The sequence below is a fragment of the Bombus bifarius genome, unplaced genomic scaffold, assembly GCF_011952205.1.
Source record: "Bombus bifarius isolate JDL3187 unplaced genomic scaffold, Bbif_JDL3187 scf7180000008407, whole genome shotgun sequence".
Taxonomy (NCBI): Eukaryota; Metazoa; Arthropoda; class Insecta; order Hymenoptera; family Apidae; genus Bombus; species Bombus bifarius.
In genome coordinates this window covers 1-27,709 of record NW_022884641.1, presented here as the reverse complement: position 1 = coordinate 27,709, position 27,709 = coordinate 1, and the positions used below count along the sequence as shown (strand labels likewise).

At 29.8% G+C, this 27,709-nt stretch overlaps 5 protein-coding genes and 1 non-coding gene across 10 annotated transcripts; 3 read left to right on the top strand and 3 right to left on the bottom strand.

The window, feature by feature from the left end:
* Nucleotides 1-1,068: 1,068 nt before the first annotated feature.
* LOC117212865 (4-aminobutyrate aminotransferase, mitochondrial) lies at nucleotides 1,069-6,168 on the top strand. Of its 3 annotated transcripts, none has more exons than XM_033457956.1 (10): nucleotides 1,069-1,340; nucleotides 3,365-3,489; nucleotides 3,794-3,961; nucleotides 4,172-4,258; nucleotides 4,417-4,612; nucleotides 4,732-4,904; nucleotides 5,014-5,160; nucleotides 5,244-5,401; nucleotides 5,480-5,748; nucleotides 5,881-6,168. In XM_033457956.1, the coding sequence occupies exons 1-10, from the start codon at nucleotides 1,277-1,279 to the stop codon at nucleotides 5,994-5,996; spliced, it is 1,503 nt and encodes a 500-aa protein (XP_033313847.1). In that variant the 5' UTR covers nucleotides 1,069-1,276; the 3' UTR covers nucleotides 5,997-6,168. The 3 variants fall into 3 exon arrangements, with proteins under 3 accessions (XP_033313847.1, XP_033313848.1, XP_033313849.1); XM_033457957.1 differs by having other exon boundaries at nucleotides 1,071-1,340; nucleotides 5,014-5,154; nucleotides 5,881-6,153; XM_033457958.1 differs by lacking the exon at nucleotides 1,069-1,340 and having other exon boundaries at nucleotides 3,758-3,961; nucleotides 5,881-6,153.
* Nucleotides 6,169-6,559: 391 nt separating this feature from the next.
* On the bottom strand, nucleotides 6,560-12,065 carry LOC117212864 (VPS35 endosomal protein sorting factor-like). 3 transcript variants are annotated; one of them, XM_033457952.1, is made up of 18 exons: nucleotides 11,721-12,065; nucleotides 11,553-11,640; nucleotides 11,090-11,302; nucleotides 10,852-11,014; nucleotides 10,567-10,775; nucleotides 10,355-10,485; nucleotides 9,932-10,108; nucleotides 9,507-9,851; nucleotides 9,308-9,408; nucleotides 9,051-9,232; nucleotides 8,843-8,986; nucleotides 8,577-8,740; nucleotides 7,851-8,013; nucleotides 7,564-7,756; nucleotides 7,354-7,493; nucleotides 7,098-7,259; nucleotides 6,750-7,016; nucleotides 6,560-6,679 (listed from the first exon to the last, which is right to left on the bottom strand). In XM_033457952.1, the coding sequence occupies exons 1-18, from the start codon at nucleotides 11,735-11,737 to the stop codon at nucleotides 6,593-6,595; spliced, it is 2,946 nt and encodes a 981-aa protein (XP_033313843.1). In that variant the 5' UTR covers nucleotides 11,738-12,065; the 3' UTR covers nucleotides 6,560-6,592. The 3 variants fall into 3 exon arrangements, with proteins under 3 accessions (XP_033313843.1, XP_033313846.1, XP_033313844.1); XM_033457953.1 differs by having other exon boundaries at nucleotides 6,566-6,690; nucleotides 11,721-11,737; XM_033457955.1 differs by lacking the exons at nucleotides 11,553-11,640; nucleotides 11,721-12,065 and having other exon boundaries at nucleotides 10,852-10,992; nucleotides 11,090-11,231.
* A 2,136-nt stretch (nucleotides 12,066-14,201) lies between these two features.
* LOC117212878 (dynein regulatory complex subunit 2) lies at nucleotides 14,202-17,002 on the top strand. The gene is made up of 7 exons (XM_033457995.1): nucleotides 14,202-14,939; nucleotides 15,032-15,187; nucleotides 15,248-15,500; nucleotides 15,610-15,827; nucleotides 15,900-16,292; nucleotides 16,367-16,504; nucleotides 16,572-17,002. Exons 2-7 carry the CDS (start codon nucleotides 15,047-15,049, stop codon nucleotides 16,758-16,760), a joined length of 1,332 nt encoding a protein of 443 aa, XP_033313886.1. The 5' UTR covers nucleotides 14,202-14,939; nucleotides 15,032-15,046; the 3' UTR covers nucleotides 16,761-17,002.
* Nucleotides 17,003-17,098: 96 nt separating this feature from the next.
* Nucleotides 17,099-19,936, bottom strand: LOC117212877 (THO complex subunit 5 homolog). Its single transcript, XM_033457994.1, has 11 exons — nucleotides 19,841-19,936; nucleotides 19,643-19,780; nucleotides 19,347-19,561; nucleotides 19,181-19,256; nucleotides 18,932-19,117; nucleotides 18,727-18,859; nucleotides 18,417-18,656; nucleotides 18,245-18,347; nucleotides 17,943-18,144; nucleotides 17,556-17,850; nucleotides 17,099-17,463 (listed from the first exon to the last, which is right to left on the bottom strand). The coding sequence occupies exons 1-11, from the start codon at nucleotides 19,934-19,936 to the stop codon at nucleotides 17,147-17,149; spliced, it is 2,001 nt and encodes a 666-aa protein (XP_033313885.1). The 3' UTR covers nucleotides 17,099-17,146.
* Nucleotides 19,937-20,365: 429 nt separating this feature from the next.
* Trnaw-cca lies at nucleotides 20,366-20,437 on the bottom strand. The gene has a single exon. It is a non-coding gene; the product is annotated as a tRNA-Trp (tRNA).
* A 1,107-nt stretch (nucleotides 20,438-21,544) lies between these two features.
* LOC117212867 (structural maintenance of chromosomes protein 4-like) lies at nucleotides 21,545-27,600 on the top strand. The gene is made up of 9 exons (XM_033457962.1): nucleotides 21,545-21,763; nucleotides 21,987-22,272; nucleotides 22,362-22,553; nucleotides 22,630-22,806; nucleotides 22,888-23,180; nucleotides 23,235-23,514; nucleotides 23,634-24,230; nucleotides 24,674-26,835; nucleotides 27,359-27,600. The coding sequence occupies exons 2-9, from the start codon at nucleotides 22,030-22,032 to the stop codon at nucleotides 27,489-27,491; spliced, it is 4,077 nt and encodes a 1,358-aa protein (XP_033313853.1). The 5' UTR covers nucleotides 21,545-21,763; nucleotides 21,987-22,029; the 3' UTR covers nucleotides 27,492-27,600.
* Nucleotides 27,601-27,709: the final 109 nt, after the last annotated feature.

Here is a 27,709-nt window from a genome sequence, read left to right as displayed (position 1 = left end):
GATAAAGTAAATATGTAATGGTAAAGAGGTCAGGAACGATGCAAATATTGGTACAAGATTTTTGAGTGTGACAGATGAAATTGGCTCTGCATCGAAATTAACCTCATCTCGTAACAAGCCAGTTTCGTAAGTAACACGCGGTGCATTAAGAAAAGCACAGAAATTTTACTTTCACTTTCGTTATTCGGTTAGTCGTTATTCGCAACAATTGACAGACCCATTTTTATTCGTGGCACGAAACGCAATGGCATTTTAAAATCAAGCAAACGCTAACTGCGCAGAGGGAAAGCCAACTTCTTGGATGTTTACGTAGCCATCTTTCTAGTTGATATTAGTACTAAATAATAATATGTATATCTAGCGTTATAAAATACAGGGAACTTGTAAAGAATCGCACACATAAGTGGGGATCTTTAAGTCTATCTACCATTTAATTTAGAATCGTTTATCGAATTAATTTTCATAATCAACGTAACACAACAAATATATTGTTCAAAAATCCGATATACTGTTCGATTTAGTAACTGAACGAAACCTATTCCATCTTCCATTTGTCTCTTGAGACAAACAGCAAAGAAACGTTTCGAAAGAGAACACATTTGACACATTACCGACACTTACGTGTTTCGTCGACTTTTAAAGATATCAACATTAAAAAACGGATCTCCGTTAAGACAAACTTTATCGATACAATGAGTAAACGATGCAAAATTATTTAAATCAAAAACGATTCGGATCGTTTCATTCGATCATAAACTATAATTATCTAAACGTGATGCGATACGATGCGAGTCTCGATCACGAGAGTACCGTGGATCCCGCCATTAGTTTTAAACAATCGTGAAAGTTCGTACATGTCCGTATTCGTTCGAAGACGTCCTGCAGGGATGAAAGTTGGACGTTGCAAGCATTTATCGATAATTAAACGTACTGATCTGTAGATGTATGTCAAGCGCGTATGTGTCACGTGTTGTTTCGTTCATTTTCGTTATTATCTTTCAACTAATACTCGAAAAGATCGAACTCGTATCGAACAAACGAACGATATTACATCGCGCGCGACGTTTAGTTAAAAGTTCGCGGTCAAAGTGAAACTAGCTCGTGAATGTTCGTACAGTCTCGGAAACGATCAAACATTTCCTGCGCAAGGATCTGCAGAGTGTTATATCGGTGACCAGTCCGAATCCATCCCTTCGAGGGAGCGTTTTATTCGGCGTGATTCTCCATTTCTCGCGAAACTTAACCTTTAGGCCAGTGTTAGAATACCACACGCAAGATGCTCGCTAACAAGTGTCAAACTGCGCTCTTTACTCGAAAATTTTCACGGCAGTTATTCAAAGGTACAATCTATTTTTACGACCGTATTTTTCTCCATTCCGATGACTTTGTCTCCATGTCCATTTGTTTCATCCACTTATTCTTTGTTTCTTTGGTCTTTAACAACCAAATTGAAACGATGCGAGAGAAATAGCTAGCAGCCATTTCGGACAGTAAACCAGTCCGATAGACTTAGAAAATCGATAACTTGCTCTCCCCCATCAATTTCCTTCTTTTACGGTTTTCTCTATTATTTTCTGACAATGATTATGTTACATTTTTTCCCCCCGTTTAGTAATCCTTCGCAAAGTATACACAAATAGTACATAGTACATACGAAAACCTGATCGATTAAAAACTTAATTTAACAACTTTATGTTAAACTGAAATCATGTACATTTTCCCAGATTCCTCTCTTAACAACCACGTGTTTAATTTTTTTTCAATAAACTATGAAAATAGGCAAAAAAAGACAGTAGCAAAATAGAAAGTATCTTTGAAGGAGTGTTTTCTACGAGATGTGAATATTTTATCGTTAAAACGTTTTGTCTTTCAAAGCAAACATCGATTAGAATGATAATCCAAGTACCATACCATCCAAGTATCCAAGTATCGTATTATGATATATTTTGTAGAAATATATTACTCATAGTCATTTTGTTCTAGTCGAAACTTGAGTTGTGCCCACGAAAGATGGTGGAATTGAGTATCGTTTATTCGACAATTATTTCAACAAATATCACGTTTATTATGTATATACATGTTTCGTAGTAAAGGAGATTGAATATACGATGATCTTTAAGCCTCTATTATCCCTACCTTAACCTTTAAACTTCTGTTATGTACTTCTTTCGTATCTAAAAAAAGCTATTGACGCCCATTTCACTTCTTGTCTTATCAAAATCGAGAATATCATACAATTGAACGAATCGTCGATGTTTACATGTGTAAACTCTTCTTAAACAGCTATAAACTTGTTCATAACCTTGTACTTTCAGAGATAAATTTCAAGTGTAAATAATTGCTTTTGATGTACAATTTTCATGCAAATAAATCGACATCGTCAAAAATTTAGTTTTAATTCACTTGCGTATAGCAAAGATGGGAATGATCGCTATCACAATGTATAATTAGTCGACAAAGTATAAAAACTTGTACGAAGCGATATAGATTATTTAAACATCGATTTTACGTTTGATTAAAAGCATGAGAAAAAGAAATAAAACCTTGAAAAAAATATTTTATTTAAAACAGCTATAAGTATAGGTACACGTAATAATAAAGTAATGTTTGTATAATATATTATACCATATTCGTCGAAGCAACGTACGGAAAATAATCCTCCAAGTACACAATGGTTTCGAAATTTTCGGCGATACAAAATTTATCGTTATCAGTTATGATAAAAATAGCAAAAGACACGAGTTAATTGCACGCGATAACAACGATCCAAGATTAGGTATTATAACTGGTAAGTAAAGAAGAGATATCAGCCAATTCGAAACTCCAAACGAACCTTTATGGATGAGAAATTGATTTATTCGAAGATGATTATAATTGTGAGCTAAACGAACGTTGGGCACACCGTTGCTGGTGTAAGTGTGTTGGAACAAAAGCACGTCAATACGACACCAATTACCCACGACTGACATCAATAAAACTAAACGCTCAATCTATTAAATCGGGGGTTGTGAACAACGTGATTGAAGTCGATACGTTACACGTTACGCTAGACCTAGACTACTTTATAACGAATCTTAACGTCAGTGAAATCTTACATGATATCTTACATTTGATATTTAAACAGAAAAAATTAAAACAAATCGAACATGAGCATATTTTCACTTGAAAAACTGATAAATAAACTGAATATTTTTATACATTTATAAATATGCAAAAATATTCAAAGTTCTCATTATGATATTTAGAGGATGAAACGAGCACAGTTTATATTCTCCTTCTTACTTAACAATGCTAAGTTAATATAGGACACTACAAGAATTTGTTGAAACGAAAATAAAAATTACTTGTTTATGGAATCACCTAGGGTATGCAATATCCTGGAAGAGATGCTTGACCGTATCCGTAGAGGAACCAAAAAAGCCTATAGTAACAACAGAAATACCAGGACCTCGATCTCGTAGTTTATTGCAGGAACTCACTTCGATGCAAGTACGTTCAAAATCATCGAAATATTTCAAATATCTTTTTTATTTAATTCCTAACATTGGACATATATATGTCGATGATCATCTACTTTAACTTGTTGAAAGAAAGCTACTTACATTTGAAGAGAAATTCACATTATTATTCTTACATATCTGCAGCCTAATATTATAAACACTTTTTAGAAACAAACGTAATAAGTTATTATATTTGAGTAATAAAATGAATCATGTATTATTTGTAACGTTTAATCTTCTCTAAATATGTATACTAGAGATGAAATGGGTTACATGTTGAAATCTGACTGCAGCAAGCCTCTTCCGTACAATTCTTCGCAGACTACGAAAAATCAGTAGGTAACTATATAACGGACGTCGATGGGAATACTCTGCTTGATGTTTATATGCAAATTTCGTCGATGCCTCTGGGCTACAATCATCCAGCTATGTTAAAAGCTCTCGCTGATCCGGTTAATCAGGTAAACGGAATATCTTTAAACGATCCGTTCTTTATTTTAAAATATCTATGTAATTTCATCGCATTGATACATTCGACGCATTACGCGTAGAAAAAATATAGAATTAATAATAACATTAGTTAACGAGTTAATAAATGTTATTGAATTACTACATGTATGTACATATTGCACATCGAACAACAAAAATATATTGATTTACATTTTTAATAGAAAATTATAGCAAATAGGCCTGCGTTAGGTGTTTTTCCTGGAAAGGATTGGCCAGATAAACTGAGGAAAATTTTGCTACATAAAGAGGTACGCGAATATCTTAATGACAGCTATACTTACGTGTACCTAATCTTATTGCCTAATAATATTTTGCAAATATATAAATGGAAACATCTTAATGCATGTATATGACTACGATTGTGTAATTTATGTAACTTGCAATATATTTACTACGTAATATACAGATTGCCCCACCGGGATTGTCTCACATCACAACCATGATGTGTGGCTCTTGTTCGAATGAAAATGCATTTAAAACAATTTTTATTTGGTATGCTGAAAAACAAAGGGGAGACGCTCCGTTCACGAGAGAGGAAATGGAAAGTTGTATGATGAATCAAACACCTGGTACTCCGCGATTTTCGATACTTTCGTTCAAAGGTAACTAACTTATAGTCGTATAAATAGGTAGAAAAGGGTGTTAAATTTCTTATTTACATAAACTATCTAGCGATTTCCGTGTTAAATCAGTCGAGAATATAATATCAATATCGATATAGGTGCATTTCATGGACGAACATTGGGATCTCTTTCAACAACGCACAGCAAATATATTCATAAAATAGATATTCCAGGGTTTGATTGGCCCACCGCGTCATTTCCTGTATATAAATATCCCTTGGATGAAAATATTCGAGAAAATCAGCAAGAAGATAATCGATGTCTAGCCGAAGTAATTAACTTTTGTGTTTGTTTCCATTAATTATCAACGATAATATAATTCTCTAGTTAGTTTCGTTTGTATCCATAACATATTTTATTACCGGTTATTTTATTATCAGGTAGAGGAATTATTCGAAAAGTACAAAACTGAGAAGAAAATTCCAGTTGCTGGTGTGATAGTTGAACCAATTCAGGCGGAAGGAGGTGATAATCACGCATCTCCTGAATTTTTTCAAGAATTACAGCGTATAACAAAAAAAGTATTAGTTCAAATTCAATACAGCAAACGTTATCTATTATATATTTAGAATTTTCAGATATGTTATTACCATTACTATTACTATTTCAGCACGATGCGGCATTATTAATCGATGAAGTACAAACTGGGGGTGGGCCAACAGGAAAAATGTGGTGTCACGAACATTTCAATTTAGAATCTCCTCCAGATGTGGTGACCTTTAGCAAGAAAATGCAATTGGGCGGCTATTACCATGTCAAATCTTTAAAGTAAAATTGCTTCAAAGCTATTCGTTGTTTTACAAGATTCGTCATCTGCTCGTTCAACATAGTCCATGTACTTTACAGACCTAAACAATCCTACCGTATATTCAACACCTGGATGGGAGATCCCAGCAAAATGATATTACTCGAAGCAATATTAGAGACGATAAGGAAGGAAAATCTTTTGCATAGGGTTACGACTGTTGGCGATTATATGCTAAAACAATTAACGAGTTTGCAAAATGAATTTTCCACGATGATTAATTCGATACGTGGACGTGGAACGTTCATTGCATTTAACTGCTCTTCGCCTGAATTACGAGATACGATAATTAAGAAACTTTTAAGCAAAGGTATGATAATCGTATAACTAATACCCATTGATTGTAATGACAATTTTTCTAAAACGCTATCATTTACTTAGACATTAAATCGATTAATATAATAAAATATAATAGACAAATTTTCTAACTCTTCACGAGCAGGTATTCAAACCGGTGGCTGTGGTACTGCGACGATAAGATTAAGACCTGCCTTGACATTTACGGAACATCATGCGAATATATTCTTAGATACTCTGCGATCTATATTAAAACAATAATAGATTTAAACTGAAACTGTTAAATGATCCTATATGCTTCCTGCTGGAATGCAAAATCTTTGTGGCTTCCAAAATCAAGTCTTCCATTAAAAGAGATTATATGTATAATTTTAATATACTTATACACAGTATATCAGAAAATATGTATGAAATACATGTTTATATTATCGTATATTCATTTTTGTAATAATTTTAATGCATCATATAATACATATAATATAATAAATGTATAAATATTATTTACATTTATGTAAAAAACTTGATAATATTATAACACATAACATAATTCAATACTACTATTTTTTATGATATTCTCTGCCAAATTGATTATATTGATTAAATTGATTTCTGGCTTATATATATATATATATACTATGTATATATATATATATATATATATATATATTTGCGTTATTCTGTAATGCGCAACAAATGTTGCCATAATTAAACAATATTTAATATACAATCAATATGTCTCAAAAAAATTATTAAAAACAGATTTAATCCATTCTTCGGCATATATCTATTTATGCTTTCCGTCAATTTACATATAAGTTTAATCCTTGATAAATTACTTATTACATTTAATCTATTATCTATTTTAACATTTTTCTTAAAATGTCCCCAAAATGTTCGTATCCTTTGTGATGACCTTTTTGTACTATATACGCTATCATCTTCATCTGTAAAAATACTTTAATTTTATTTATTTAAAAATATCGCTTATAAAGCGAACACGTTATTACCACTTACCTTCACTTTTGAATCTATCGAACCATGCCGAACACATAAATTCCATAAATTTACAGCCATGTGCGCTAATTGTGGATCGCGCAAATCGGCTCTAATAATAAAGCAATTAAAAAGTTCCAATGCAAGAGCTACTTGCTTTTCCAATTGATCGGTAGAGCCAAGATACTTCAAATGTGATAAAATTTCTTCTACAATTTTCGAACTTATTTTGTTCACTTCGCTTATAAATTTTTGATCAGATCCATATAATTTATCATTAGAATCAACCTAAATATATATGAAATACTCTAATCGTACTATATAATACTCCAAGTTTCTTTGATATATTTTCATTTTTATTTAACATACCTTTTCAACATGATATGGATAGTTTTCTTGAACGATTGCTGACAATAAGTCAAGCACCCGTAAATACAAGTATGTCTTCATTGACGTATTTTCATCAAAACACCGTTGAACAGCATTAAGTAAACCTCGCATTAAATATAAAACACCATGCTCTGGACTATCCTGTACAATGTTGTAACTTTCAGTAGCGTTTCATTTATATATTATAAATCCAGAAAGAGATCATATTTACCTAACTTTAATTATAAATACATACCGGAACAACAAGCAACGTCGATAAAAAGTTTGATAAATATGAAAGTAAATAAGGTTGTGAACTTTTTTGTCTTCCATCTATATCTATTGTTTTGGGCATTTCCGGAACTAAGCTTAATGCAGCCTTGAAACATGCATCAGCTAATAAAATAGATTTTAGTTAATTATGTAATCACAGTGAATATAATAAATACCGAATATAATTAATTACCTTGACCCAAGCATTGATTTAAGAGTGCAACTTGGCCTGAAAGTAAATATAATTGCAGCCGTGTATGAACTAAAGTTAATGATGGAATAGTAATAAAACAAAACGCGGCACAAGCGCGTACAAACGCCGACGTTCTTCTTGTGTGATGTCCACGAACGATCCTTCGAGTATCGACTGATAGTCTATTTACACACTACATACATTAAATATATTAAGAAAAACGTTCATTAACAATTTTTAAATATAAACTCCATTTCATACTAAGAATATGATTAAAGATTAATTACCTGTACAAGTTGTGTATGAACACTATCAAGATTAGGAAAAGCAGCTCTAGCTTCGGCATAAAAATTAAGTTGCTTTTCAAAGTCACGACCATAATCAACACGTTGAACTAAACCACATATAAGTTGACCAATTTGCCGTTTTTCATCTTCAACAGTTAGAGCACTGGAATTATCTTCTTATCAGACTACACATATATACACAATACATTCATACACGTATTACGATAGTTCTCGGATGTGATCAGCTTCAGCATTCTTATTTTTAATAAATCAATCAGTGCGAATAACGGTAGACAGTGTTTGAACTTCGCATAATTAATCAATGATAAAACAAACGAATCATTTTTAACACTAGATCATAGTGGATTATTAACAAAAAATTGAATTTTCCTATTTATGTTTAAATTTCTATGAAATTATTACCACCAGATTGCTAAAGTTCTCCGAATAAAAGTCCATTGCTATATAACTTGATAGACACAGCACCCGAAATTCTCTTTAATCTGTTACTGATAGGGTTTGCAACATTGAAACATCATTCACTGTTCTTTTATCTTATTTGCTCTCTATAGAATAAGACCACCCCCTCCGTCATCAACATTTACACAAAATCTGATTACAAAATGGTATCTTAAAACGCATTCATTTCGTGATCACTTATCCAAAAACAACTATATACGTATATAATGTAAAAGTAAGTATACATTTAAAAAACAAGAAAATTACCTAACAGAATCATGCATTATCCTAGCAATGAACATAAGAGCATTTATAAAAATAGGATCAGTAATAGGGCTGGATTGAACACTTATACCTTCCATAACAGTCTTACACACTTCAACTTTAATACTTTCTTTGTGAAACAAATCTATTAGAGGTAAGAAATTATCCTGAAAAATGTTTATATTGTTTAAATGTTCATATAATATTTAAATTAAAAAAAAAAAAAGAAAATCAAAATTGTAAGTAGTAATAGATAAGAGATAAATTACCATAGCAAGTAATGATTCAAAATCTTGTGTATGAGATATTACTTTTTCAATAATATTTTGTAACTGTGGATAAAAATGCTCAAAGCTTTTGTTTGGATTAAGTCGATCAATTATTTTTCCAAAGAACAAATTCAATTCATTTACCTATAACATTAGAATTATAAAAAACGAATACTTTTTTGTCCTCAAATGAAAATTTTAAACTTACGGAAAAATGAATAGCGGTAAATTGAATCCAAATTTCAACGCAGTGCATAAATTTGTTAGGGTTTGTTAACTCTGTTATATATTTCCATACCATATTAAGAATTGATTGACAGTCTTCTTTTGGTGGTGATTCTAATACAAGGCTTTCACCTAAACTTCGGTATAACAGATACTGTGGAAAACCTGAAAGTAATAAAGCATATACAATATACAAATTTTAAATCGATTCAGTCATACATTGCAATATTATTGAATTACCATCATCCTCGATTGTAGTTATTAAATTTACAAAATCCATTGCACGCTCTCCAATATATGTAGGTTTAAATGCTGTCAAAATACTGTTCAATAATAATGAACTAAAAAAAAATACATATTTCCATATTTTAATCTCACAAAGGTTAACGTTTCTGACATAAGCACATAACAGAATCATTAGATATATATAAATAATCACCTATTTGCTTGGCTTTTACACCGAGAAAGTACATCTTCTAAAAAATTTTCAGAGGTTGTAGCTACCAATACTTGCAAAATCCAATCCAAAGCTGGTAGGTAAAGGTTTAAATAAGAATATAAAGTCATATTTTGCTCAATTAATTCAGTTTTCACAAATTGCCCAAACAGCTGTTGGTATGTAAAGAGGAAATCATAAAAGTTCTCCCTCACAAACTCAAAATCAGACGTTTTATTTAAAGCTAATCCCACTCGGCATAAATAACATCTAGCATATACAGCTATGAGAGGATTTCCGATACCTCTTATCATTCGCGTTATTCGCAGTAAAGCAGTGTTAAATTCACTAAAAATAATATAACTTTTAATTGACATTAAACGTATAATTAAATATGTATAATTGTCTAAAAAATACTTGTAATTTACCTTGTTGTTAAAAAGCTATAAGACTTTATTATTGCCATTTCAACATAAAGACGTGGAACTAGTTCTCTTATTGATGCTATTTTGTAAAACCAATTTCTACAAGTTTCTTTCGCATTTTCAGGTACCATATCTGGTGTGAAATTATCAGGTAAACTTGTGGGCATTTTATTTCCTGGTCTGAAAGATATATAATGTATTATATATATACAACTATTTAAAAAAAATAAAGATTCTATGATAAAAATTAAAAAATATATTTTTATCATATATTAGGCTTTTGGATACTAACAAAATCATAAATGTTTTTGAATCAATAGCTATATTTTTTATACCACATGAAGATGGTTACCGAAAACGCTTCCTCAAATCACATTACTGAATAAAATATAGCAATAAACAATACCAAAATAAGATAATACTAACTTGTAATATTCAGCTTTAACCTTTAATCTTTCATAAACCAGTTTCCCAAAAATATCTAAAATATCTGTGATAAGAACAAACTTGCCAGGATAAAAAGCCATAACAGATGTATCTACTAATAACTTCGCACACTGAAATTATTTGGGATTAATTTACATTTTCTTTTTTGCATAATTAAATACAACCAATAACGAATAGCTGAAAATAAAAACCTGAATTGCTATTTTAAGTGCTTTAACCCTTTGATCAGAATGCCAGGCTTGTACAAGTTCATTATTTAATTGTTCGACTCTCGCAGTATATTGTTGTTGAGATAAATCTAACATTTGTCTGACAGATCCTTCTTCAAAATCATCTAACTGTTCCAATCTTGTTCGTACTTTATCAACAACTCCACCACTTGGTTGAACTTTAACAATAACTATAATAAATTTGCGAGTGCGTTTTTATTTATGCTTTATTTGTTTTACTAATATTATTAATTAATAAAAAAATACCTTTTTCACCACCTGGTAAGAAACTAGTAACTATTGACAATTTTTCTGATGTTGTGTATTTGTTTAATATTGTAGTACGTCTTGCTAACCATGGTTCTACTAATTCTTCTGCAGTATCCATAGATTTTTTATTAGTGACTACTGTATTACAAGAGTAATCCCACTGCATTATATTTTAAAACATAAATGATACATAATTTTTTTTCTTTCATATTTAAACAAAACATAGTTTACAAACCTCATCTGCAGCCATCTTAGATAATGGGTCTAGTTCTTCTTTAGCAAATTGTGAAAGAGGATCTGAACCATCAAAGGAGCAATGACTTAATAATGGATCTACTAAAGAACTTCCTGGAACAGGTGTATGAGTTGGTGTTGATGTAGCAGTTGAAGAACCAGTACTGGTACTTCGTAACACATTACGCTTTATCCCACTGCGACCATCAATTAACTAAAGACGTAATTTATATAAAATTAGCATTTTTATATTCTTTAAAATACAACATATATAATTGTATATAATATAATTGTATATAATATAATTGTATATAATATAATTGTATATAATAAAACAACTACATCAATAATTGAATAAATATACTTTATATATGTAGAATTACCTATAATAAAATGTTAAAACTCAGGAGATAAAACTTATCTTTTATATTATATCTTCCTATATATTGTTCAATTATACTTACCATCACCGTGACAGGTTTTAAGGGATGGTCACTTACTTCTTCTAAAGTTGCAAACTGTATTGTTTTGTAATTCATAGGTTTGGCAATCCTACAAGCACAAGCAATTTAATATTTTAAGTATTTCTGTCAAAATCCTTATGCATGTCATAAGAAACACTTGATGCATACCAATTTATTTCCGTCATTTTTTAAATGCATTAAAATATTTTTATAATTCAGTTACAATAAAACAATATACATTAATTTATAGAATTTCACATATTACGCAAATGTACATGTTTATTGTTTCATATTTAGAATTGGGACTGAACTGTACTTTAAGGGTTCAAAAGTTATTGACTTTTTTATTTGCAATCTTGTAGTTTTTGATGTATGGAATCTGAAAATGTAAATTTTAAGTTGCGGAATCCACTAGTTCAAAAGTTATGGATATGTAAAACTGAACATTTTTTGGGTATTTACACGTTATTTTGACGCCATATTGGCTTCTATTCATGTTTCGTCCAATGAGTAGAATTCATGGAGCCACTGACTGCACTTAGGTGGCAGCTATTTCGGCGGGTTCGGTCAAATATGTTTGGCTGAATACACATTTATTACTTAATCTTCTTACTGACACTCGTTACTTCCTTTAGTGATAATGCGGTTCAACACAGGGTCAATTTATTTATAAATTCGAGTACACATTTGTGCAGTAGCATCTCGTTGTGTTACTGCGATCTGTTTACCTAGTCAATGGATCATGATAACGAATGTAGGCGGTGTTCTGCGTACCGTAACTCGCTATTTGGTTCGCTATTCTATTGAATGTTGAAAAAATGACTTGCTCCAAAGAAAGTAATCAGATATCTTTTGACTTTTGAATCGGCTTAGGTTGGACGTCTGGCTCAGACAGATAAAACAATAAATACACAACTAATACACTTAATATTATAATGATGAAAAAGTATGCATATGTTTGGTTATTAATATTTGACAAAAACCTAAAATTTAATGGTTTTATTTATATTTTAAAACATCTCGAAACATTTTATCGTTTTTTAATTATTTTTCAACTGTCTGAAAAATAGTTTGTAGCCATTTAATCACCAAACGTCCTAATTTAGAAAGATACAAGTTTTATTTGAATGATGAATAACATGTATATAAAGTAAATGTAAATAACATATATATAAAAACATGTATATAAACAAAGTGATCATTTATTCGTGAATGAAGAATAATTTTATTTACTCGCGAAGTGTATATACTTTTGCAAATGGACTTTTTATCTCATTTGGTTTGGGCAATAAATTAATTTATTTGTAGCTTGAAGGTTTTGCTTTATCTTTACCTGGTTTCAATGCTATGTTATTATCACCATTTTCCATTTCGTTAGGAAATTTCTCAGTTTGAACATACCATTTGGGATATATGTGAACCAAACTATGCATTTTTTGGATAGATTTTTAAACAATATATTATGTATTTTGTTAGGGACCAGATGCTTTGTGCAATTTCAGGTGTTCGAGTGTAACATGAGCTTTTTGCAAAGGATAATGTGATTTATCCATTCGCTGATGTTTTCAGTGGTAGTGTTTTCAAGGAAGCTTTTTACCGTTGCATTGATTGCTTTTTATTGTATGTAGCTGACCGAAGTGATTTGCTAGTATTTCTGCTTTATCTTTGTTTGTGAAGGTTGTTTGTGGAGAGTACAGGCATGGGTTGGAATCTTAGGAATTGTGATGATATTATTCATTTGTTTAAGATGTCTGAGGCATATGCGTTGCTACTGTCACGTAAACATAAGGGTTGGTTGATGAAATAAAATAGCTGAGACGTAACACAACTATTAATTTTGTTTTAATTAAACTTTATTAGGAATTCAGCAATCACAATGTAACACACACTGAATTAACATAAATCACAATTCACTCCAACCACGTTATGTAAGACAGTTACAACGATACGTTAAGTACGCGACTATTATAAGGGTAGAGACCGGTAAAGATATGTTGACTATTCTAAGGATACAGAATAAGTAAGTTTTTCTGGCGATACTATGTCTGAGGAAGGCTAGGGGTAGGTGTGTCTAAGGACACGGGACTATCGGATTTGTTGATGACAATTTTGGTTAAGGAAGTGAGGGCAGTAGACACCGTCTCCGATTGGATAATAAGACGGTTGGTGGACCAGGAAGAGCTTTGGCCGCCCTCGCGAGAAAGTTGCTAACGGAACATATCAGATGTGAAGGAAACCAACTTTCTAGGCTAACACGTGGTAGACAATAAACGTAAAGGGAAATCTAAGACAAGAAATACTCGCTTGGTCCGAAGGACCTTAACTATGAAAATGCCAAGACCCCTGGTGGGTACTTGAGACTATTGAGGGTACGCACCAAGAATGTCCAGACATCTGGGTGCCACCCTGTCTGCGGTGTGTGGCCTGGTCTCTGATGTGAATCGACGTTACACTACCTCCGTCTAATTCTATTTCTAAACTTGATTAGATTAACAATGTATTATAAAAAAATAATTGTTCCCATCTTATGGAAGCATTACCGGCCTCCTTATGGTTGCCGGATTGAAAAAAACTAACCCAAATATATTAATGATATTCACTTTTAATTAAGTTTTAAAGACATTTCTAACAATCTCGTATATGCATGTTGTGCACGGAGTCTCGAAGCTCGCTCGAACCCTTGTTTATAAACAGAAGATAAGCGACCGGTGGCCGTAACCAATACTAATGCTTACGCTACTACAGACGCGTGCCTAAATAGAATTCACTACTATGGTACCAGCAATTTTTCAGGAATATCTTGGAAGCTATCTGACCTCCTTACATATATAGAAAAATGTTGTTCAAAGTTTTGAGTTTTACAACGTATCCAAAAATACATAGAAATCGGAGAATAGTTAGCTTTTCTACAGTTTTGCCCTCACTTTTTATGATAGGACAATGCCGGAGGAAAGCATTATTCGATATTTTTCTTATCACGCCATAATAACGAAAAAAAAAAAAAAATATTGAATTGATTTAATTTATGGCGAGGCTACAAAAAACTTTATAAAAACTTCACGCAGAAAGATATTTTAAGAAAAATCATTCTTCTCAAAAAAGTTTCAACCATATTTTTTAATTATTTTGTAAAACAGGTAGTATTAAACCATTTAAAAGAAAATGACTGAAGTCTACTACTAGAGAAGATACAGAAACTATTACTTGTAACAATATCATCACAATGAACAGACAAGAAATACCCGAACAACAGATACTAGCCTATTCATCTCTGATACTAGATTTTGATGCTGCTATTGATCAAACATATTACTATATGTGCTTTTTAAGTGGAAGGTTACCTTATATAAATTACATACACCTTTGTTATTAAAGTATTGCATGCAGCAAGTACATTTATTTATATGTTATTAGTTTGTTACATAATAAATGTACTACATACATAAAGTGATTAATTAATGGTTGTATGTTTTCGAAAGAAACATTAGTTAAAAATGTTAAGAAGAAGAAAAAATAAAAGTAGTAAATTTGCTCGAATGAACGAAGAGGAACGTGTACGTTATATGCAACATAGACTTGAATTTGAGTTAGAAACCAAAAGGCGTAAACAACAATTAATCGCTATTTTTACTAAGGTATAAGATATAATTTATTAAATTTTCTTATTATAGCATTTTAAATTTAAATTATTACAGAATAAATTAAAACGCGAAGAGGTATTTTCAAAATTAAATATTGCCAAAATTAATGAAAAGTGGAGGTATGTTTTGCGACAAATAAAATGTAAGGAACTTCATAAAGATGTAACACATCTTCATACAACTTTTGGTAGAGCAATAAGAACTAAGGATGCAACAATTTCTTATTTATATAATGAATTAAAAATAGCAGATGCAGATCACAAAAAACTTCAAGAAACACATATTTTATTAATCAATAATATAATTGGTATTTTCATAACTATTTGTATAAAAATTATGAATCTATAATATCGTTATTTCTTATGTTTATTTTCAAATTCATATAAATTCATAATCTTTCTTTTAATATTATATAGGGAAATACAAACAAAAATTGACAGAGTTACATGATACATGTACATTTAATAATACTAACACAAATAATATGGTAGAGTTAACTGAATTGAGAAATCACATGGAACAGTGCTATAAGGAAATTTCTAATAATATAAGCAGAAAAAGTACAATTTTTAATCATACACAAACTATAAGAAAAACATACAATGCTGTTAATATTTTTAATATTTTGTACTTGGTAATAATATTAATTTACTATATAGGAAGTTATTAATTAAAATTTTGTAAATGATTTTATTAAATATGCTAGGAGGAAGATATGACATCAAATCTTCTGCATCAGTCTTTTTCAAACATAGAAAAATTCTGGGAACAGTTATATAGAATAATAAATGAATATCAAAGAATAGTTGAAAACAAAAGAATACAGTATGAGTATTTAAAAGAACAAGATAACATTGATCGAATGTGTATATTGCGGTATCCGAAAGTATGCTTACAGTTACAAAGTATTATTGAAAGATTAAAAGGCAATGTACACATATTATCACAAAAAAGAAATGAAAAAATTGCAAAACTCCAAATAACAGATATAAAAATAAAGGAAAAATACAAAAATATTAAATATGAATTAACTATAACTCAAATGATAAATTCTGTACAGTTGAAAAAATTGGCTATTAAAAGCAATGAAGTATTAAAAGTAAGAAAACATATGTTTTTTATTATAATTATTTTCCTGCACTTTTATGGTATAATAATGCTTTTTATTTTTAGCATTTACAAAGACTTATGGAAAAAGGTTGCACAATTCTTGAAATAATTAAAATATGCTCCAATTTGGAACCTTTATTTTTTAACTTGAAGAAATATTTTATACAAAATACAGTACATAATGAATGTGCTGATACTAATGTAAGAAACAAAATAAAACAAATATAGTTTATGTTATTGCAATGATATTCCAAACAAATTATTTCAGATTCCTGAATCATGTGCTAAAATCAGTAACTTTTGGGAATATTATAATTATATAAAAGTAAATAATATTATGTTAAGGAAAGAAAGTAACAAGCTTTGTAGAGAGAATAAAAAATTAAAACATAAACTGCAAGCATACTTCTTGGTGGATTCTGGCTTAACATATCCAATTACTCTATCTTTGACTTGAAATCTTTTGTTTAGTTATCCTTTATAATCATAAATAAAAAAATAAATAATATAGTAGTAAATACTTAAATTTCAATGAATCGGGAGTTCACATTGTAATTTTTTTATAACAGGCATCGATTTTACTCCAGGAATAGCCATGAACTTTTGACCCCTTTGATAAGGAAAAAAAGAAATCTAGTAAGACGTGAAATGCTACCTGATGTCTAATATTTTATTTATAATATATAGATTGGGTTATGCTGCGCTCTCGAGACATAGAGCAGTGGAAAGTAGTAGAATTTAAGCGGAATGATTCTATTGCCATTTAAGTACCTATTACTGTATAGACAATAAAACGTATTTTGCAAAAATGTATTCGTATATATCATGTTGTATTGTATTAGATTAACGATGAATAAAAATTCCACCGCCTAGCTCTAAATATTTATATGGTCTAGCACGAATACGACCTTTTACGGGGTGAAAGAAGATCTTTTCTTTTGGTATAATAGTTTCAGATTCCAAATAAATGTCGAAACATGCTCGTAATCGCTGAAGTTGTGCAGATAATGTCGGCGGTTTTATCCACATGACATTTACTTCCCTTTCAATATCTCTTAAAATATCTACAGATGCAGGTACTATAGGATTTATACTTATATTAAATACCGGTGCTATTTTTGGATAATCTGGTTTTATAGCTATTCTTGCAATTAATTCATCTAAAACAAATATTGTAAGTTTAATGAATCATGAATGGATTAATGAATAATATAAAAGAAAGATTTATGTATTAAATAATTCTATATCTTACTATTGCCCCGACGAAGTACAGCCTCATAAAAGATGTCCAACGAAGATACTAATCCTTGTTCTTGAAAAATGGGATTTACGCTATTACAATAATTACTCCATGAAATTGTTGAGAATCTTTGTAAAATTGTACTAAGTTTTTGTGGTAAAATATCGTTATTAGTAGTAAAATTTGGGAAGTTTCCGCATTCTAATTGTCTAATCTCCGTACATAACTCTAATCTTGCTATTACACGTCTTTTGATTTCTCTCAACACACATTCAACACTATCTTGTGTTATTTCGCAACTCGTAAACTGTAAAATATTAATATATAGATTACTCGAAAATAATTTATGTAATAAACGCGATGTATCAATACGTGTATATTATATTAAAATTTTTATACTTTTTGCTCTCTCGTATCCAGTGAAATAAAATGTAATCCAGCCATTCTTTGTGCCCATTTATATGGGATTCCTAATCCAAGTGATGAAAATTGGCCTAAATTATGTCGATTCAATTGATAATAATTAGCAGGATTTGGGCTCTCTAATCCTAAATCTCGTGGATATAATTCCCGTAAAATCGATTCTGATATAAGCATATCTCTATTAAAAAAAAAACAAAGAGAATTTGTAGCCAACTATAATAAAAAAGCAACAACAATATTTGCACTATAAATGATGTAGTGTATAAAATACGATATACCCTGTACTAATGCCCATAATACCATCAGTTTTTAATTTTGATTCCACAGTTACAACTTTCAGAGACATCATGTAATAAAATTGCAATGTCAGCTTTATTTCATCTGAAAATTTGTGTTTTAATATATTCTATTTCAGTTTATAATTATCTATTAATTTTTGTGAATACTAACTTTTCAATTTAATAATTATCTTTACGTTTAAAGGATGCCTTTGTAACAGTTTTGTTCTTTTCTCTTCTTGCCTAGCTTCTCTAGATAACCTATGATGTCTTTTTTTATGTACAGGTGTTTCTTCTGTAACATTTTCAGAAACAGTTTCAGCATCTGAATCAGATTCTTGTAATCCATCCTGATTATTTGCACGCTTTGCTTCTTCTTCATCACCTTCTACTTTCACTATTATAGAATTATCTGGAAGAAAAATCTCATCAAAAATAAAGCAATAAAATATAAAATACTTGGGCAATAAAAAAAGTGATACCATATGCATCTCTGTATGCAGATGCCTTTGCATAAAGAACATACAGTGGTGATGCAAGTAATGTCGCTTTATGATGTTCTTGTCTAACTTTATCCAACAACAAACCAAGGCTTTCTTGTAATGGCTTGCTTGCCTGGAAAGATTAATGGTGATTTTAGTTCAATTATGAATAAAAAACTATGCTCTACAAAAATGTCAAAAATACTTCTAATATAGTGCGAAGTTGTGGAGCAAGATTATCAAGTCGAGTTTGTTTTGATTCGATACTCAATGCTACTGCCTTTTTATTCTCTGTCAATTCATCACACAAAGCGGCTAGTTGTTTTCTTTGCGTTAATTCCCATTCTAGGCGTGCTAGTCTTAGTTGATGAGGATTATGTTTTGTTATTTCCTGCAACATCATCTTATATAGATATGTAAACAAAGATAACTTTAATTTAAATTTATTTCATACCAGCCTAGAAATATTTTCAGGTGCTTCCTTGTAAAATTCTTCTTCTGATACAAGTTGTATCAATTCATCTTTAGACCTATACATTAATATATACATATACACATTATATATCAATTACATTAAGTCTAAAACTAAATTAAAAGAATTTTAAATAAACAACAATTACTTGAATTGAAGACATTTAACAACTTCTTTCTTTAAGTGCATTACTTCATATAACAGGTTTTGTAAATGTAAATGTCTGCTATCGACAGAACTTTTTGAAGATATAAGAGAATCTCTTGCAAATTTTGTACGAAATTTTTCCATTCTATTCAATTTTTTTAGTTCAATAAATGCTAATGATGTCTGAATCTGAAGTTCATGTATTTCATCTTTAGCCTAAAAGTATGAAATTTAAACTTATTAAATTGCATTTATTTTTCTAATGAAATTTAGTTTCTCCTTGATTGATATACAAACGTTTACATCCCCAGTGGTTTTTAATTTTGCAATTTTATTCATAGCCGCACGTATATTATCACAGGTAGATAGAAAACTTTCAGAATCATTTTCTGGTAAACGTTCTATAGCTTCCTTTTCTTCATAACTAATTATAACCTAAATATGAAGAATAGATACTTGAAAATTGAAGGAAATTCCTGTATAAAGTGATATTACCTTATATATATCTCCATCTTTCAAAGATATTCCAGAATTTCCACTAACTGATTTTCTCCTTTTTTTTGTATTATCAGAATCATTTTCTTTGCCCATTTCTTTTGGTTTCGTAAAACTTGTTATGCGTTAAATTACACGGATGAAAAGGAAGAAGGTTAGCTTTATTCACGTCTTGATTCTAATTAAGATAATCAAGATTATTTTATTACATTATTTATAGAAATTTATAAACATGTCTGAAAGTGTAGAAAAATGATAATCAATCTCATTCTGTAGTGTTTACATATAACACATTCTATGCATACATATAATGTTTGGTATAATGATATATGCTGTATTCTATACTTCACAGCATTGAATGTAAACAAATAGAGTAAGGGTTATATATGTATATAATAATTATTCTAATTAACTTATTATTTTATGTGACCTTATATCTTTTAATGTAAAAATATACTTGATTTTTAACATGTTTAAAAAAATAATTTTTCTTAAAGAAAAAGGTTAAAAATGAAGTATACGAATTGACCCCGACGTGATTTGAACACGCAACCTTCTGATCTGGAGTCAGACGCGCTACCGTTGCGCCACGGAGTCTGTATAATTCGATCTTTCCTCTTATTATTTTAACCCTCATACATAATATTATATACAATGAAACAGAATATAACATATAGAATAACTCAGCTAAATGGAATCACCTAAATATTGTCTTTATTTATTATTTTGTGAAAGAACTTCAGAATAAAATTACACTATTTTAAGGGCTTCACGCAACGATGAAAATAGTTTTTCTGGTTGTCATTTTCTTTTTACGAGACTGCAAGATAATCAGTTTTTTAAATAGGGCACTATATTTATTCTCCGATATCTTTCTGGAGAGCGAAGAAATAAATTCAGCGACCTTAATAAGTATATCACTCCTATCATTCAATTTTGAAACATTTGTGTCTGAAGTACATACAGGGGCGGCGTGACCTTTTGCGGGGCCGGGTTCAGAAATTTTCCGAGGCCTGAATACACATTCATATCCTACACTTAAATTTTACAACGAGGAATTATTTATTTACGAATGTTGTTACATATTATATATTTTTTATAAGCAGTTGTTTAAACAAATCCAAGTAATATTTTTTCGCATCGCAAAAGATTCAATGAAAGTACAAAATCTGTAATCATGTATGACTTTTGCAAAAAGCTATTGATGCAGCCAAATAAAATTACACTTAACTTGAACCTATATAAACTATAAACAAAAGACAAGAATTAGGTTTAAATTAGGTCTTATTTTATTCGGCTGTCGCGCCGTAGGTCAGGCGGGTACTACAATACGCTGCCAGAAACGCTCAATTCTACTTTTACTAATGTGTTGTAGCAAATGTATATACACTTACTAATCAGTGAATGCAACTATTGAACTGACGCTTCTATTACTGTATTCTTATAACTTATATATGTTTATGATTATTATGTTTGTTAGTTTATAATTACTTAATATTAACTTATAAGACTTATTTAAAGATCATAATGTATGTAACCAGATTTAACATAATGGACACATATAATACATGTATGGCTATAACAATTTTGTAATTAAAATTGCATTTTAAATCCGATTTATATTATATATTTGTATATATGTACATATACGTTTATAATATGCATCATATTCGTTATAACATACATAGCTCTCATATTTTGTTCATAAAGAATGTTGCAATTGATTATTTGTACGTTAGGATTTAAATTTGAATTTAGTACGGCGTCCTTTGATTCGTTACTTTCAAATGTATTTTATTTACTATGTTAAACAAAAAGTGTTAATACATGTATTTAGAAACAAAATCATGGTGAATTGTATTGTAATATGAACTAAAATTTAATTTGGGAAGTGTATTTGTGGTTTCTATGATAATATCAAGCGTAAGTTTTTACAAAGATGTGACATGTGTATATAGAAGATTGATATAAATCCTCCTTCGTCCTGTTTTTTTATATAATAAGTTATTTAATTAGTTTGGACTAGATTACTAATTTGTGGAAAATATATAATCAATTAGTAACACATGCATTTTTCATCTTTTGAATATCGATATGTATCTAACCTCCATCATTCTACAGTATGAATTTACATCTTTTAATGTAGATTGTGTTGCGGATGAAAAATATATTATAGATTGAGAAATAGGATGGTCGAGGAAAATCGTATTAATGAAAGTTTTCCTGAAGACAATATGGAAATTAGTGAAGAGAATGTTTTACACGAAGATGAAAAAGGTGGAATAAAGGTGGATGATGATATATATATACCACCACCTCTTAAAGTAATTAACGAAGTTGATGCTAATGGCCCTAGATTAATGATCACTAAGATTGTTAATGAAAATTTCAAAAGTTACGGAGGTACACAGGTTATTGGCCCATTCCACAAGGTAAATATTAGATAACTAAAAAGTTTCAATAAGAATTATTGATAAACTGGAAGCCACAGTATCGATTTACCAATTTTCTTTGTTTATAGTGTTTTTCAGCAATTGTTGGGCCAAATGGTAGTGGTAAAAGCAATGTTATAGATTCAATGTTATTTGTATTTGGGTATAGAGCATCTAAGATTAGATCAAAAAAGATATCAGTTTTAATACATAACTCGAATGAATATCAAGATGTTAATAGCTGTACAGTATCTGTATATTTCCAAAAAATAATTGATAAGGTATATTACATATTAGAAAAGATTATCTTTTATCAAGTTTTATGAATTAGTAATGTTATTTCTCTCTATTTTCCAGTTGCAAATGGATTATGATATAGTGCCAAACAGTGAATTTGTTATATCGCGGACAGCATTTAAAGATAATTCATCTTATTATGAACTAAATAAAAAAAAAGTACAGTTCAAAGAGATTGCAAAACTTTTAAGATCTTATGGTGTAGATTTAGATCACAATCGCTTTCTAATTTTGCAGGTATGCATTTTATTATCTATTACTTTACAATATATAACTTTTTATTACTTTACGCTATATTACATTATATTATATTATTAGGGAGAAGTTGAACAAATAGCAATGATGAAGCCTAAGGCACAAAATGAAAATGATACTGGTATGCTTGAGTTTTTGGAAGATATAATTGGAACAGTTCGTTATAAAGAACCATTAGAAAAACTATCAAACAAAATAGAACTTTTATCAGAACATAGGGTGGAGAAATTGAACCGCCTCAAAATTGTTGAAAAAGAAAAAGCAGCTCTTGAAGAACCCATGCAAGAAGCTATTCAATACTTGCAATTAGAAAATGCAATTACGAAATTACAGCATCAACTTTATTGTTATCAAAGGTAAACTATTTTGAAAACTATACTGTGCTTGAGTTTGACAACAAATTTTTTTAGATTTGAAACATCAAAAGAAATTGTGGAACAGGAAAATAAAATTAATGAAATGGATAAAGATTTATCAGATCTTGTAAACAAAATGGAAGAAATTGATCATGATAAAGAGCAGAAAGAGAAAGTGATTAAGGAAAAAAGTGCAACATGGAACAATTTACAGAAACACAAGGATGAAATTGCAACAGAATTTGATAAAATTCGAAAATATGACGAATCACTTCATGCAGAATTAGTGGAAACAAATAAAAGACGAAAAGCTAACATTGCATCTTTAAAAACAGTAAAATTTATTTTATTACCCTTATAAAAAAGATTAGGATACTTATTTTATTAATTTTATTACTAGTTATTAATTATAATAAATAAATAATTAAATAAATAATTAATTACTCTCTATAGGAAAAATCTAAATTAGAAGAACTGTATAAAGTCCCAGAAAAAAGTATAAAAGATATCCAAGAATGTGAGGAACTTGTCGACAAACACTCGAAAAATAAGGAAAAAGAGGAAGTAGTATTGGAAAAGTTGATGGCTGAATTAAGTAAGAAGACTAAACCACTATTGAATGACCGTTCCGAACTTGAGAAAGAGCTAATATCTTTAAGAAAGGATGTTAATCAAGCACAAGCAGCATTTGATATTGCTAAATCTGAGTTAGAACTGTATACCTCTATAGAATTAACAGAGAAAGAAAAATTAGAAAAATTAAAAGATTCTTTAAAATTAACAGTAGATAATTTAAAGACACGAAACGAACAACTACACAGCTTAGAAAACAAAATTCCTTATAGTGAAGGAGAATTAATAAAGGCACAACAAGATTTAAAAAAGATGAAAACAAAGGAAATTGAAATGACTTCAAAGCTGAAAAGGATGAGAATTTCATTTGAAGAACAAAAACTTGCTATGCAAGCAAATAAGTCAAGGAATAAAATTATAGACAGTTTAATGAGGGAAAAAAGGGAAGGTAGAATTCCTGGTGTTTTTGGAAGATTGGTATGTAAATTAATAGTGACTTAATGACTGAATATTGCTATCATACTGTTTAAAATTATTTCAAGGTCTTGTCTTGATGTCGACTACAACTGTCGATCACAATTATAAAAAATATGTCGACCTTGGAATAATCCTCAAGGGAAATTGTAACTTTCAGGGAATTTAAATGTCTCTTACTCATTTTTTCTTATCTTCAATAGCAATGGAAATAATTTAGATATTTAATTTAAGTGAAATACCCTGTAACTGGGTATTGTCTGTTTGTTTGAAAGTGCAAGAAAAAATGGAAGGTATTTTTATTCAATTAGAATAACGTACATCTTTATTGCTGTGAAGATTGCTTGGAATAAATATATAGTGCATTATAAATATATCTCTTTCTAGAGAAAGTATTTTGTAGTACATATGTATAATAAGAATTTTATGTATCTGTTTATGTGTAGGGTGATCTTGGTGCTATAGACAGCAAATATGACATTGCAGTTTCAACAGCTTGTGGTCCCTTAGATAACATTGTAGTCGATACTGTAACAACTGCACAAACATGTATAACATTTCTTCGGCAAAACGATATTGGACGTGCAACGTTTATACCATTAGAAAAGCAACAGCGTTTAGTATCAAAATGTAAACAAAGAATACAAACTCCTGAGAATGTTCCAAGACTTTTTGATCTAATACAAGTTGAAGACGAAAGAGTATTACCAGCATTTTATTATGGATTACAAGATACATTAGTGGCAAATGATTTAGATCAAGCAACACGTATTGCATATGGTTATAAACGTTTCAGAGTAGTTACTTTGAAAGGCGAATTAATAGAATTATCAGGAACAATGAGTGGAGGTGGAAGAACTGCAATGAAAGGGAGAATGGGACAAAAAGTTGTGAGAAATGAAATATGTATAGCAGATATTGAAACATTAGAGTCAGATTTAAATAAAACTTATGAAGAGTGCAATCAACTTAAAGCTAGATCTCAATCTTTAGAAAATCAGATTCATATGTTAAATGTAGGTTTAAAGGAAATGAAAGTTAATAAGGAAAAGTTGTACATCGAAATGAAGACATTAAGCGAACAAGAACCATCGTTATTGGCGCAAATTAAAGTTCAAGAGAAAAGAACTGTAGAATTAATATCAAACCCACAAAAAGTGCAACAGCTAAAGGAAGTGATGAACTCTGCAAAGGAAACTTTGGAAGATGTGCAAAAGAATTCAAAAACTGTTGAAAATCAGGTAATTCGTATTAACAAAGAAGTAGATACATTGTCAGGAAGTTTTGTGAAAAATCAACAAAAGAAGGTAGCTGACCTATCTAAAGCAATTGATATAGCTAAAGCTGAAATATGCAGATTGCAAGTTGCTATTAAAACAGCTGAGAGAAATGTAAAGAAAACCGAGCAACGAATAGAATGTTTAGAAAATGATGTACGTACTTGTGAACAAAAACTCCGTGATATTCAGAAAGAAAAGCAAAAATTAGAAGAACAAGGAAAAGAATATTTAAAAAAGCTTGAGAAATTCACAGAAGCTCTTTTAGAAAGAGACGAAGCTATGGCATCTTTTAAAGAAGAATTAGATATTTTGCAGGCTAGGGAGAATAAATTGAAAGCAATTAAAATAGATCTCGATCAGAAATTAAAAGAGCATAGAAATACAATTAAGGGTTTAAATCAAAAAATACCAGATTTCACAAGAAAAATAGCAAACTTAAAACTTCAAATAATACCTGGTGAAAATGTGGAAGAGTTGAAAGAATTAACAGAAGAGGAACTTAATGAATTGGAAGAAAAAGTTCTTATAGGAAATTTACAAAAAGCTAAGAAAAAGTTACCTATGGAAGTTCCAAATATGCAACTTATAGCAGAATATAAAGAAAAAGATGCATTATATTTACAACGTGCTGCTGATTTAGAAAAAATAACTACTGAACGCAATAGAATACGAGATATTTATGAAATAGCAAGGCGTCGAAAAATTCAAGAGTTTCTTACAGGTTTTACTATCATTACTGATAAATTAAAAGAGATGTATCAAATGATTACATTAGGTGGTGACGCCGAATTAGAATTGGTCGATTCTTTAGACCCCTTTAGCGAAGGAATTGCTTTTAGCGTAAGACCTCCAAAGAAATCTTGGAAAAATATTTGCAATCTTAGTGGTGGTGAAAAGACTTTAAGCTCTTTGGCTCTTGTATTTGCACTACACCACTATAAGCCCACTCCTTTATATTTTATGGATGAGATAGATGCTGCCTTAGATTTTAAAAATGTTTCAATTGTTGGAAATTATATTAAGGAAAGGACAAAAAATGCACAATTTATAATTATATCTTTAAGATCAAATATGTTTGAACTTGCGGATTATCTGGTTGGGATATACAAAACATACAACTGTACGAAGAGTGTTACGGTTGATTTGAAAAAGTATTATGAAAGAAATGGAATTGTCCCACCCGCACAAATATCCTCTAGAAGTTTATATTCCACACAAACACAACAATTTGCTATGCAAAGTCAACACAAAGAAAATTGTACAACACAAAATATGAGTACTGTACAAAATACGGAAAATGTTCGAGAACCGAATGAGAATGCAGTTGAGTAAGTAAAATGAACTTTTTAAGACTCATACATTTCAGTTTTAAAGTTATATTGATCGAATTATGTTATATTTATTAATTTTGTTTGAAATATTAGAAATATATCGAGAAATTAATTCGGAATTTCTGGTGTTGATCAATAATTTATCTATAATTAATAAAATAAAAAGCTATTTCTAATTAATAAAAATGACGTATTTAACATATAATAAGAGATTAACGAAAGTTTAAAGATTTGATATTTCCAACAAATTATTCTCCTTTTCATTTATTTTTCACTAATAAAATGAGTAAAACATAATATAGTAAAATGATATTAGTAAATTATAGAAAAATACAGAAAAATAAATACAGAAGAAATAGTGCAAAATAAATATAAAGTAATAGACTATGAAATGTATTGTTTGTTATTACATTATAATTGTTGAAATTTTATCGATACACTCATTTGAATTAAAACTAAATGCATAAATTACAATTTATGCAATAAGTACGTTATATATTAGTGTATCACTTTCTTTCAGATTGCCCGAATTAGGATTATGTCCAACACCAAAAAAAGCACCTAGTGAAAATACACATACAAATATTAATAATAGTGACATAAATGATGGCAATACTTGCGGCAAACCTTTAAAAAAGAAACGCAAGATATAAAATATAAAATATATATGTTTGTTAATATTCAATGTATGTAGAAGATATATTTTTATATGCATAATATAATGCAAATCTGACCGACATAAATTATATGTAAGCTAGAAATAAATTTTTTTAAAAAACATGTATTTACCTACAATTTAATGAAACAATTAAGATTGATTGCGATTCTTCCGAAAAAATAATAATTATAATAATATAGTGGTAAAATAGAT

Excerpts from the sequence above, each read along its gene's own strand:
- LOC117212865 (XM_033457956.1), top strand. The coding sequence starts at position 1,277 with ATGCTCGCTAACAAGTGTCAAACTGCGCTCTTTACTCGAAAATTTTCA. Across the intron at positions 4,259-4,416 it reads AAATTTTGCTACATAAAGAG|ATTGCCCCACCGGGATTGTC; the intron begins GTACGCGAATAT and ends CGTAATATACAG. Across the intron at positions 5,402-5,479 it reads TACCATGTCAAATCTTTAAA|ACCTAAACAATCCTACCGTA; the intron begins GTAAAATTGCTT and ends TGTACTTTACAG.
- LOC117212864 (XM_033457952.1), bottom strand. Across the intron at positions 9,233-9,307 it reads AACTACAATCGAGGATGATG|GTTTTCCACAGTATCTGTTA; the intron begins GTAATTCAATAA and ends TATTACTTTCAG. Across the intron at positions 8,741-8,842 it reads TTGAATCATTACTTGCTATG|GATAATTTCTTACCTCTAAT; the intron begins GTAATTTATCTC and ends AACATTTTTCAG.
- LOC117212878 (XM_033457995.1), top strand. The coding sequence starts at position 15,047 with ATGTTAAGAAGAAGAAAAAATAAAAGTAGTAAATTTGCTCGAATGAAC. Across the intron at positions 15,188-15,247 it reads TAATCGCTATTTTTACTAAG|AATAAATTAAAACGCGAAGA; the intron begins GTATAAGATATA and ends AAATTATTACAG. Across the intron at positions 16,293-16,366 it reads AAAGCAATGAAGTATTAAAA|CATTTACAAAGACTTATGGA; the intron begins GTAAGAAAACAT and ends TTTTATTTTTAG.
- LOC117212877 (XM_033457994.1), bottom strand. The coding sequence starts at position 19,936 with ATGGGCAAAGAAAATGATTCTGATAATACAAAAAAAAGGAGAAAATCA. Across the intron at positions 19,118-19,180 it reads CTGAAAATATTTCTAGGCTG|GAAATAACAAAACATAATCC; the intron begins GTATGAAATAAA and ends ATGATGTTGCAG. Across the intron at positions 18,657-18,726 it reads TGCATACAGAGATGCATATG|ATAATTCTATAATAGTGAAA; the intron begins GTATCACTTTTT and ends TTTTTCTTCCAG.
- LOC117212867 (XM_033457962.1), top strand. The coding sequence starts at position 22,030 with ATGGTCGAGGAAAATCGTATTAATGAAAGTTTTCCTGAAGACAATATG. Across the intron at positions 24,231-24,673 it reads CTGGTGTTTTTGGAAGATTG|GGTGATCTTGGTGCTATAGA; the intron begins GTATGTAAATTA and ends GTTTATGTGTAG. Across the intron at positions 26,836-27,358 it reads CCGAATGAGAATGCAGTTGA|ATTGCCCGAATTAGGATTAT; the intron begins GTAAGTAAAATG and ends ACTTTCTTTCAG.